Raw genomic sequence first — 12553 nt, 5'->3', positions numbered from 1 at the left:
ATTTCCAGGTGGAAACAGGAATGTTGAACACCAAGGTTTGCTGGAGAACAGCTTCACGCAAACATGCTGAAGGATGGTCACTGCTGAATTGTCACCAAACTCCCTCAAGCCCTTCTCTGCCAACACCAGCACTGCAGAGCTCTCTGTGGACAGAGCTTGGGATTGTGGGGCACACACGGTGCAGAAAAACAGGGAAAAGCACACTGTAAATAGAGGAGCACAATGTGGAGAACTCCTGCAAACCCTTCTGCTGCCAATTCACAATTTCCCCTTTCCTTTCCTTTCCTTTCCTTTCCTTTCCTTTCCTTTCCTTTCCTTTCCTTTCCTTTCCTTTCCTTTCCTTTCCTTTCCTTTCCTTTCCTTTCCTTTCCTTTCCTTTCCTTTCCTTTCCTTTCCTTTCCTTTCCTTTCCTGAAATTTCCTGAAATTTCCTGAAATTTCCTGAAATTTCCTTTCCTTTCCTTTCCTTTCCTTTCCTGAAATTTCCTTTCCTTTCCTTTCCTTTCCTTTCCCCTCTTTCCTGAAATTTCTTCTCCTGAAATTTCCTTCTTTCCTTTCTCCTTTTCTTTCCCACCAACAGCAGAAAAGTTGCTCTGAAGCTAAAGGGATGCAAAATCAGCTCACCCAGCAACTTAATCTTGGAAAGCAGTAAAAAGAGCTATATTTAATGATGCTATTGTTCAGTTGGAATAAATTGTGTTTAATTTCTCAGGGAAATTCAAATCTTTTATGCCAAGCACTGATATTATTCCCTTTTTATATTTTTATCAATGGTTCAGTTGCCCCTTAATCAAAAGACAATGCAAGAGGGAATATTTCTCATTCAGCAGAGCATCTTGACTAATTTTATGGTCCCATATGTGATCCTTGTGAACAGAAGTTCACACAAAGAGCAATTTACAGCACACATGTAGCTGGAGAGCTAAAAATAGAATATGCAAAACTCACTCTTGGCGACAGAACCCTTCCAATGCCCTTTGGGTTTCAGCTGAAATTCACAATTTGATTAAACATGCTGCAAGAACGAGCGCACGAGCGTGCATTCTGTATTAGCAGGAAGGAAAATAATTCTGTCTATTTATCCTGGAAACAACTCCCTCAGGTGCTTTTTACTGTATTTATTTGGGATGCAAAATGGGCTATGGAACAATATCCTGCATCTTAAAGGTCAGCTTGTTATAAACTGTGAATAAAATGAAATCCCCTGAGATTGGAGCTGTGTTCTCGTGGAGTCCATGTTGCAAAGCTTTAGCTCATAAGATCTAAAAGATCTCCATTAATTTTAAACAGATAAATTCAAGCAGTCACTGATCTGCATCCAGAGGATTTCACCCCTTTATCAACTTAGAATCAGTCTCTGCAAATTTTAAAAAGCACTGAAATGCTGAAATATTGACTCTTTTAAATAAGAACATAGAACTAATTCCAACAAGGAACAATGAAGCCAAGTCAGAATAAAAGATAATTATATTGAGACCATTTTAGAACTAGTATTGACCAGAAATGTTTCAATAAACCACAAGAAAAAGACAGATTAATAAACTTAATGCTGCAGATATGGAGGTCTGATGATTTCCTCTGGATTCAGAGGGGTGAACTGGTGTGGAAGGTGAGCAGAAACACTTTGGTACTAGCTTTGATCTCAGAATGAACAGCAAAATATAAAACTCTGTATAAGTCTCTGCCAGTCACACCTGACTGAAAAACCAACCCCCTGCCTGCCCTGCTGCTCCCTGGGAATGAGGAAAATTCTGCTGACACTGGGAATGTTCTCCCAAAGCCTTCCCAAAGTCAAACCCCTTGCCTTGTCCTGATCCTGCCTCTTCAGGGTGTTTTATTCTCTTTCTCCAGGAGGAAGCACCTGAGCTGACTGAGGCTGTAACAACATTGAAATAACCAAGGTGCTTTTTCCTCTCCCCAGCGATCAAATATTACATTGATTTGTGAGAGCAGGAATTACCCAGGAAAAACAAACTGTTCTTGCTGGTTTGGAAATGAACAAATGAAATTTAAGGAGCTGCTGCCATAAAATATCCACTCTGAGTTATCACACAGGATTTGTTTTCTCTGATTGCATTTTAAGAGAACACTTATAAAACAAACATCACCTACATGCCTGACTTTATTCTGTAGCTCAGCACAGACCTATGAAAAGGACAATACTCGTATTCATAAACTAGAAAGAAAAAAATCTATTTGTACAGCAACAGTAACATTCAGCTTGACCTTTCAAAGAACAAATCTATTGGAATTGCAAAAAAATTCAGTCTCTTAATTAGTTCTGCACAAAAGAAGCCAATGCCACAAGCAATCAGGATATGTTCCACTCTGGCCTCCTGCACAGAGTGAATAAAATACCTTAGGATGTAACTCACCTGAAACCAGAATGGATAAAGGTCATTGACCTCACTGATTTACCAATCCAATTTGTGCTTTCTGAGCATTAATTGAAATTTCTTAGACACATAAAAATCATTTTGCACACATGAAGACTCAGTGAAAACCAGATGTGTTACCAACATATTTGTGTTCCGAAGTTTATCTGCACCAAAACTGAGCTACCCAATCTAATGACAGCAGGAGGTTTTTTTTAATTTCTCATGGTCTTGCACTCTTAAATAAATCCCTGTCCTTGAAAAAAACAATAAAATATACAGTTTTTAGAGCACCTGTTCTCGTTTTGAAGACCTCAACAGTATTTAATGCTTCATCATTTACAATAACACATTAGGGAATTAACACTTTAAAAAAAAATTACACCTCTTTCTGCTGATACCTGAGGTTTTAGCTTTTATATTTTTCAGATTCTGTGCTGCTTTCATTTGTGGATCTGGGTTAGAATCCTAGATGCTGAAAATTTTAAACTTTCTGTGCTGAAAGGTACAGACACAAGAAAACACTACATTTAACCTGAAGCTGTAGGAAAGACTTCCAGAATTAATTAATAGCACTAAGATTACAAGTGTGTAGTTAGTTAAAAGCGTGTAATATCACAAAGTAACAAACTTAAACCCTCCTTTTAGAATATAAAAATAAATATGAAGCAAGATAAAAGATTTAGAGTAGAAGCAAGTTACTCTTCACTTCCTTCTTCTTCATGAGTTTAAGTAGTATTTTATAATAAAACATAAAAGTCTGCATTGCAAGCTTCAAAAGATCAGTTATTAAGTTAAAAAAGAAAATTATCTAAGTGTCATTTCTTAATTAGACTGTTTAGTCTTAAAAGACCTTGTAACAAAATATAGTTAAGTAATTAGTAAGGCATTTTGTGCCTTTCTAATAAAAAGCTACCAAACTCAGAGCTGTAAGACTGTTTCACTGATAAATAATGAACACCTATGTCCAAACATAAAATACTTTCTCAAGTGCCTTCAATCCCAACCTTAATAAAAGTAGAAAATACAAACAAAAAATTCACAGGTCTGGGCTTTATATAAAAGAATAGTAAACTTTCTTCACAGAGTAGGGAGACAAAAAAATTCCTTCTCTAGCTGGGACCAAGGACAAATGATCCAAATCTCAGCCCAAGAGCACAAACAACATGGCCTGAAGAGAGAAAAACAAAAAGGATGAGATTCATAACCTAAAGCTGTAATTGGACAATTAATTCCAATAAGCTAATAGACCAAAATTAAAGAAAGTGAGAGAACCTGTGACCAGATGACCATTTTGGGACCATTTTGGTTCATCTTGGGTGCAGCCCTGGCTGGGCTCCTGTGCTGCCCAAGGTGCATCCATTGAGGAGACCATTTTAATAAATCCCTGCTTTATTCTGTAACTCTGCCCAGCCTCTGTTCTAGCTCAGCCCTCACAAAGCATCACTGCCAGGCCTCACTTAACCGCCCAAAAAACCCAAGCACCTACTCACCAGAATTTTGGTAGTGTAAGCACTGTTGATAGCGATTGCATTGACCAGCAGCTCCATGGTTTTGGCAGGGATGGAGTCGGGGTCAGGGATCTCCTTGTAGTGGACGTCGCCCACGTAGGCCTGCACCACGGTCATGCGGTTGGTGGTCAGCGTGCCCGTCTTGTCCGAGCAGATGGCCGTGGCGTTGCCCATGGTCTCGCAGGCATCCAGGTGCCGCACCAGGTTGTTGTCCCTCATCATTTTCTGAGGGGAAAACCCACCAAAAGCCAAGTAAGGAACCCTTCGATGTCGGCTTTGACAGGATTTTAGTCGTAAAAAGCAACACAGCCCACAGTTTGTATTGCTGGTGAGAACGTTCCCTAAAGCAGAGTTTTGGTGAGGGTCAATAACCCCAAATCCCACTTGCAGACAACCAAGCTGTGCCTATCCCTGAGGTAATTTTGCCTTTGATAACCTAAAAGAGTTGCATCATTTTCCTGCAGTAGGTTTGCATTCTAAGGAACAGCTGAAACAGGTTGTTATCCCTCATCATTTTCTGAGGGGAAAACCCATCAAAAACCCAAGTAAGAAACCCTTTGATGCTGGGTTTTGAGGTTTTTAGCCATTAAAAGGAAAGCAGCCCATGGTTACTCGTGCTGGTGAGAATATGATGTCCCCTAAATCAGAGCTTTGGTGAGGGCCAATAACCCCAAATCCCAGTTATAGACAGCAAAGCTGTGCCTATCCCTGAGGTAACTTTGCCTTTCCCTGAGGTAATTTTGCCTTTGATAACCTAAAAGAAATGCATCATTTTCCTGCAGTAGGTTTGAATTTTAAGGAATAGCTGAAACAGGTTGTTACAGGTTGTTATCCCTCATCATTTTCTGAGGGGAAAACCCACCAAAAGCCAAGTAAGAAACCCTTCAATGCCAGCTTTTGAGGTTTTTAGCCATTAAAAGGAAATCAGCCCATGGTTAGTCCTGCTGGTGAGAACATGACGTCCCCTAAATCAGAGCTTTGGTGAGGGCCAATAACCTCAAATCCCAGTTACAGACAGCAAAGCTGTGCCTATCCCTGAGGTAACTTTGCCTTTGATAAGCTTTTAAAAGAGTTGCATAATTTTCTTGCAGTAGGTTTGCATTTTAAGGAATAGCTGGAACAGCAAAAATGAGCTAAAGGAATGAGAGATTTTAAACATTATTGTTATAGCAAATATTTTGGATTTTGTTCTTTACACTGCTTGGAATGCCAGGATGCTATCTGGCAGCACACAGAAGCACCACACGTTTTGGGGGAAAAGCACAAGAGAAAGGAAGAGAAAAAGGATGGCAGAGGAAGGACATCAGGAAAATGAGAATACGTTTTCAAAGCAGCTACATTCTTCATTAACAAAACCCCATATTTGAGCCTTGCTCCTTTTTTAAATAATTGTGATATTTGGCTGCACAGATGCTAAGAGATTCCTTCCTAAACTTCCTAAGTGAATTTGTTTACATGGTAAATGGAAATCAATTTTACACCATCTTCATCTAAGATTCCCAGAATGTTTAAATCATCTAATTAAATTGCTCAAGTAATCCTGAAGTCCAGAATGTTAATCCTCTTTAATTTCCTAATAGAACCATTTAATTGACTTCAAAGAACTGCAACTGCATTTAAGAAAAGTACATGAAAGCTACAGTGAAACTCTTAATTTCTTTGAGAAGCTCCAGTTTCTCTGAGAAGTGTTCCTGAAGACTTCAAATCCTTGTCAAAACTTTGTACAGTTGCACAAGAAAATTTGAATACAAAATTATTCTATATCAAAAGACTGGACTATTTTCAGAGTACATTCTGCTCAATAAATTCCTGGTTCCTTGCAAATTAAGTAGGTATTTCTACTGCTTGATATTCCTGCACTGTGCAGTTTTAAGGAGATGTGCTGAAAGATGTATTGGCATTTTTGTTAGAAATACTTTCAATATAAGTGTTCTTTAAAGCAATTTCATGAACATTTTGAGCACATAATTTTCAGACAATTTTTCATCCCATCTGATAAAACCTGAGGACCAGCTCAGTGGTGAACTCAAGCAAACAGCACTGTTCTCCCTGGATTATTTTGAATGTCTCTTACCTTTACAGAATAAGCCAGAGAAATAGTGACAGCAAGTGGGAGTCCCTCAGGAACAGCAACCACGAGCACAGTAACACCAATAATGAAGAATTTAACAAAATACTGAACGTAGACAGGAGTGCACTCAGGCAACCACTGCTTCTTGTTGACCACAAAGGTGTCAATGGCAAAATACAGTACCAAGATGATGACAGTGATGGCAGACATCACCAGACCTGGGAGGAGAAATCACAAGTTACCATAAACCCAAACATCACTGAGAACACAATCAATTAGAAATTGGGATTTGATAGGAAATTCTTTCTTTCTTTGTGACATTTTTCACCAGTACCAATAGCAATAAACCATACAATGAAGAAAAAACATTGCCATAATATATTTACAGTGCACAAGGATTTCTAGGAATTCATTTTCAAGCACTTACTGCTGCCTTTACAACTTCCCAGGCAGTGCAGGAGCTCTTCTGTCACTTAAGTTAAGCTTATTCAATTTAGCACATTACTTTGCCTGGTACAACATTTAGCTGTCCTTTTAACCCCCACCTTTTACAAATTACTTGTCTATCTATATTTAAACACCTTTCTTCTAAGTAAGTACATCTTTAGAGGCTTGAGCAAAGGAGCCTCCCATGTTGCTGTATAAAATCCTGTAGAAAAGTCCTACAGATGAGGCTGGGTGAATATGAAGATGCAATAATGCAGAATTATCCACAGGACAGTTTTTCACTGGGTTTCTTTAAAATGTAACTAATACTGGTGTTTCTAAGGTGTCCCTTTTCAAGGGAACATCTGCAGAGTGTGTCTTTTCATAAGCAGAGGTTCCAAAGAGACAGAGCCACCAATAAATATTTCACAGAATTGACAAAATGTTCCAAGCATTCCATCCACTCTCCCAACTGCTGGGATAGCACTCCTGCTCCACAGTTTTGTCCCTGGGTTTGAGTATACAAATAAAAATTTCCACTATAGCCTCAGCTTTGCCTTGCTCTGACAGCCCTGTTTGGCAGGTTTGTGTGAAGGAATTAAGCCTGCATTTTGGAATAAATTAATTTCTCCCTAATGAGATCATAGAGTAGAAGGAGAATGCTGTGAACTTCATGTCTTAACTGCAGTTTTTGAAAAATTGGTAAAGTTGAAGGATGTTAAGTTTGACAGGAAACCGATGAGTCAGGAAGATCACTCTGTGCCAGAGGATAAAGGAAAATCTATTCAAATATTGCACAGGCAAATACTCCTGACAACACAAGACATCCCCATAGGCTGCTCAACACCAAAGAAAAACCAAATGAGGCAATGATAATTAATTTAATTCCTGTTGCTTGCCACATTCTGGTCAGAAACCCCTATACAATTACTTCAAGAGTGATGTTCACGTGCCAGAGCAGAAGTCAAGGCAGTGCAGAAAGGTATTTAATCCAAGGAATTAATCATCAGGGGGAACAAAGGAGAGGAGCTGGAGGAATATGAACTGGGGCAAGGCATGAAATTGGATATCAGGGATGATAATCCTGGATTTGGTCACACTCTGCTCAGGCAAAGGGAATTGGCATCGAGGGGTTATGAGATCAACTCCTGTGATGAGCTCACAGGGGGATGGGAAGGGGAAAACCCAAACTGGGGGAGAAGGCTGAGGGAGATGGAGCAGGAGTAAATGGATCTGGGAGGGCCTCCACCAAGGAGCTGAGATCAAAATCCCTTTTAGAAGATCAAAATCTCTTTATCACCACGAGAAAAGCAAGTTTAAGGAACTTTAGGCCCTTATGGAAGGTTTCCACTCTCTGCCCACATGTTGGAGAAGTGCTGCTTCCAACCCCAGGGGCCAGATGGTTCTGGATACAGGACCCCAGAGATGTGTCATGCTTGGGGAGAAGGCAGGAATGTGGATATTTGAGGAGAACAGAATGATTTCAGAATCCATGAGAGGGAAATACTGTGTGAGTGATATTTTGAGATGGTATTAGAGATTCTGAAACTGTGCACTCCCAAGTTCTGAGGGGAGAGGAAATTAAATATGTAATTACTGCACTTGGGAATATTAACTCTGAGAAAAGCTGCATTTCATTTTGATTCAAATATTCATTACAATCCAAGTTGCCCAAAGCTCCTTGACAGTCAAAGCTGATTTTTAGGAGAATAAAAGATCTCCAGCACCACATATTCTCCTTAGAAGAGCTTTGTGATGACCCATTTCCAAATCTTGCAGTAAAAACAGGGCCTGTCCCTTCTCAGAACCATTTGCTTTGCAGCTCTTTGCCTCCTGCGCCCCAGAGGGCTTTGGTGTCACCCAGCCATACCTGCTTTGCCAATCTGCACTGCCAGCTTGGTCAGCTTTCCCTGCAGGACGGATTTTTCTTTCTTGTGCATGTTGGATTTCTTCTTGTCCTTGTCGTCTCCCTCTCCCCCTTCCGCGCTCTTCAGCGGCTGCATCTCCATGGCAGCAGCCCCGTCCTGCTGCTTGGCTGATAATGCAGAACAAAACTGTTACTCCAGAACTTCATCCCTTCCTTTCCTCCGTGTTCATCCTCTCTGAACCAGCCAGCACCACAGGGGCTGCCTGGGACAGTCTGTGCCAGGGACACCCTCGGCTCCCTGGAGAGCCAGCGGGGCTCTGCAGGACACAGCTGTGCCAGCACATCCCTCAGGACACGTGGCCATTTGGGCTGGAAAGCACTGATTGGGGTTTATCCCTCATTTGGGACCCCACCCATGACGCCCTGGGCCATACACGTATATGTCACTGAATGTCTTGCAGGTGACTTGGCAGGTGACAGCACCAGCACTGCAGCATTCCCTGCAACAGCAGAGCTCCCCATTCCTCTGGGATTTTGGGGTGCCTCTTAGAATGCAATGCACATTTCCAATGCAAATATTTTGAGGTTGCACAGGTCACTCCTGTGTCACCTCTCTGGGCTGCAGGGGCACCTCAGTGACCAGGGGACCACCCTCTGTCATCCACCCTTCCAGAAAATCCCTCAGTTATAAAGTTTCCTCAGCATTCCGTGATCAAGGTGCTCAGCCCTCGGGTCTGGTGGTGGTGGTGGCATCACCATTCCCCCACAAAACCCACACACAGTTTCAGGCCTGATCCCTCCTTTCCTGACAGAATGCCAGCAGAAGGAAACTTTATTTTTACCTGTTTCTGAAAAGCAATGACATTGCAGCGGATATATGTGCATGTGTCTGGTTTGTACTGAGCACAATAAATAAAATAGGATGAGATGAAACAGCTTTGCCTTCGTGAAGAGATTGTACAAGACCGTGCTTGTTTGACCTGGAAATCTAATTTATCTACCTAGCCTGAATGCTTATTATTTAATAGCATTTTATTTGGTACTTTTGTACCATGAACCACTGAGTTTCTCTATCCAGTTTCTGAGCCATCACCTTTACAATGTTCAATATTATCTGAGAAGAGAAAATTGTCGTTTAATTTGGTATAACCCAAAGAGCTCTTGATAGCTGTGTCTTATAATAAAAAGGGAACCATAACTTTGCTTCAGAGAAAGCAAAATATTGATTCCAATTTCTTCCTGACATTGTATATTAAATAAGAAACACCTAGGACTCTCAATCTTTCTGTTGTTTACCCTCATAAAGGCTTTTACACTGCTAGATAACACCTTGGCTTTAAGGTTTCCTTTTTTTATTGCTTTGCCTTTCCCCTGCAAATGAAGAGATGTCCAGACAATGCCATCAGACACCAGAGACAATGAGACATAAAAAAACTGGGCTGGAAAATCACTAACAACACACAGGATACACAACTTGCACAGGAACAATTAATCCAAATGAGCTTTGTGAGATGAAAGCAACATCTATAAATGGTCCCCTTAAAATGCTCCTCTCCTAAACCTCTGCAGCTTGTGGGAGTTACAATCTCTCGGGCTGGGGTTGGCTGTTTGGGGTTTTTTTGGACATTCTGAACAATTAGGGCCAGTTTCACACACAGGCACAGACCACAGGTTCTCACTGTACTTTGGGACAGGGTTGAACTACATGCTAACAATACAATCCACAACCTCCTGAATAGCAAAGAAGATTACCTTTGTTCTGGTTGTTCTCCATATTCCCATCCTGCATCTTGCCTAAATGATGAAAAATTCCAACAGACAACAGACAGTAAACAACCTTCAGCCGAGACAGAACACGAAAATGGGGATTTATAAAAATGGGAGACAAAATACCATGAGCACACCACGGGCACCTGGGCACCATCCCCTGCCCTCACATCTGCACTCACAGAGGGGCCAAGGAACTCCAGCCGAGCTCAGGGCTGGAACACCTCAAATGCTGAATATCACCACGTATTTTTGAGGAATCTGCATCAATTCAGAGGGGAAAACCAATAAAGTGGTTCTGGTGGAAAGAAGAATTGGAATAATATTCCTGAGCTGATGTTTCAGAGGGCTGGGACTTAAAAATTCTGGCACACACATAGAGTTTGTCTTTCCTAATGTATTCCAGAATTAAATTAATCATGTTACTAAATTGACAAAAATAGAAACAATGGTGTTAATAAATCTAAATTAATAAATAAAAAATGTAAATCAGATAGGATTTTAAAATTATGTCTTCTTCACTTGGTTGTACTAATTAGCAAATTTCTCCTGGAAATACAAGTGCCAGGTGACCTAAATTCAGATTTATCCTGACATGGATTTACCATGTGCCTCTTTAATTTCCAGCTTGACATTTTATCCACCAACAGTTTTACCACAGCAAAGTCCTTATTCTTTTGTGCCTTTTTCAAGTGGAAATGTCATTTGAAAGTGTGCATGAGATAAAAATGGCAAAAATGCACAAATCAGATACAAAACTTTGGTATTCAGAATTACAGCTAAATATTTTCAAATGAATTAAAATTTTATTGGTGGGATTTCTTACAAAACTTGCACAGTAATTATATAAATTTATGGAAAAGGTTACAACAAACATTATCTCAGAATGGATGACAATGTCTTTTGGTAGTTATGTAAAATGCACAATAAAAAATGATGCTAAGGAAAATTCAGTTAAAATACCATTACAGGATTGTTGACACATTCTAATAAGAAATGTACCATCAGGATTTATTAAAAAATGTGCCAGCAGGTACATCTTGTTCTTCTGACTGCCATGTGGATTAATTTTCTCACTCTGCTGTGAATAAATCATAACAGAATGGAAAAGCTAAGATGCATCTCTTGCACGTTTTCTTTGCATTAAGTGGGAGAGCAAAAGTGACGAAATTAGTGTTATATTTGTCAAATATGGGCCCCAGTGCCACAATGGGAAATTCCAAAGCCCAGAAACAGAGCCAGGGAAAGGCTTTCATGTCCTAAAATCATCTCAGAGCTCAGGTGAATTACTGCAATGAACCACTGACCATCAACTGCATGTCTGTATTTCTAATTCTATTCCTACCCTGGCAATAACAGGACTTTTAAAAATTCAGAATCCACCTTCCAGAGCTTTACACTTTGCACAAGGGAGGAATCCATGAACCTGAGCAAACCAAGCTCCTTTCCACAGTGAAATTCCCTATAAAACCTTGGCCTGGGGGCACAGTTGGACTCAGTACCCGCCTGGTGGCTGTTTTTCTTAGAAGGGCTTTTAATAAAGTTACTGGAAGACACAAAATATCCCTGGAGATTTGGATTTCTGGCTGGAGCATAAAGCCATCCCTAAGAATTGGAAGGCATTAATTTAGAGCAGGCAGTCTGCCCCATTTCCTGCTCTGGAGATCCTTTATGCAGAGTGCAATTCCAAACCTCAGAGTGGCAAAAAAATGGAACAATATTCAACCTTCAAAATGATAAAAATCACCAGCAAAACTCAAATGTGACTGTCTCAACTGGCAGACAAATCACAGAGATTTTTTTTCTTAATTAAAATATGTACTTTTAGGACGTATATTTGCTATTTGATAGCACAATTATCATAAAAAATTACACCAACAATTAACTGGCTACCTGAAAATAGCAGTACACAAAATAAACAATCATTAACGACATTTTAAACTCAGGTATTTTAAAAATAGATTCTTAATATTCTTAATCTACTGCATTCATGTTATTGAGTGGGGGAAGTCATCAGAGGTAGTTACAGTTCAGTTATTTAGACAGAAAAACAAAGAGAAGTTAATTTGGGTAATCAAGATAAAGAAAAGGAAGCTGTAAACTCTTTATATCCTCCTGTGCCAAATAATTTTAAGGCTGCACTTTGGTATAAAATATGAACAAGGAAATGAAGGCAGAAAGAAAGGTGATAGAATCACCACTGCTGAGAGATCCTTCCTCCTTCCAGGCACAAATACTCCCCCATCCTTCTCTCCTGGGTGCATCATTTAGAATTGTCAAAAGGAGGAGTATTTATTGATATTTTGATAGCATCATGTGAAATAATTCTTTAAAAAGACAATATTTTTTTATGTAATTCTGAAAATACTTTCTTCTTTTCTGTTTGGAATGATAAATAAAATAAATGTTGTTTGGGCTGGAGAAATCCATCTGAGTTTTTTATCATTTTTCTAAGCAAGGATAAAAAAATCAGAAAGTTTAGAATAGCATTTCTAATATCTGCATTCTGAAGCTGATTTGAAAGTTCTGAATTTAAA

At 39.8% G+C, this 12553-nt stretch overlaps 1 protein-coding gene across 2 annotated transcripts in view; it reads right to left on the bottom strand.

The window, feature by feature from the left end:
- ATP2B2 (ATPase plasma membrane Ca2+ transporting 2) overlaps nucleotides 1–12553 on the bottom strand; it is a 404082-nt gene that overhangs the window by 75358 nt on the left and 316171 nt on the right. The window contains exons 10-13 of one of the 2 annotated variants that reach the window (XM_059479819.1): nucleotides 10002–10043; nucleotides 8253–8417; nucleotides 5960–6174; nucleotides 3868–4110 (exon numbers count right to left, since the gene is read on the bottom strand). In XM_059479819.1, coding sequence (XP_059335802.1) covers nucleotides 3868–4110; nucleotides 5960–6174; nucleotides 8253–8417; nucleotides 10002–10043 — 665 coding nt within the window. The remainder of the gene's footprint in view (nucleotides 1–3867; nucleotides 4111–5959; nucleotides 6175–8252; nucleotides 8418–10001; nucleotides 10044–12553) is intronic. The other variant, XM_059479820.1, reaches the window with a different exon arrangement.

The sequence above is a fragment of the Ammospiza nelsoni genome, chromosome 11, assembly GCF_027579445.1.
Source record: "Ammospiza nelsoni isolate bAmmNel1 chromosome 11, bAmmNel1.pri, whole genome shotgun sequence".
NCBI lineage: Eukaryota > Metazoa > Chordata > Aves > Passeriformes > Passerellidae > Ammospiza > Ammospiza nelsoni.
Note: the sequence above shows the minus strand (reverse complement) of the source record. Positions and strands in the feature narration are given on the sequence as shown.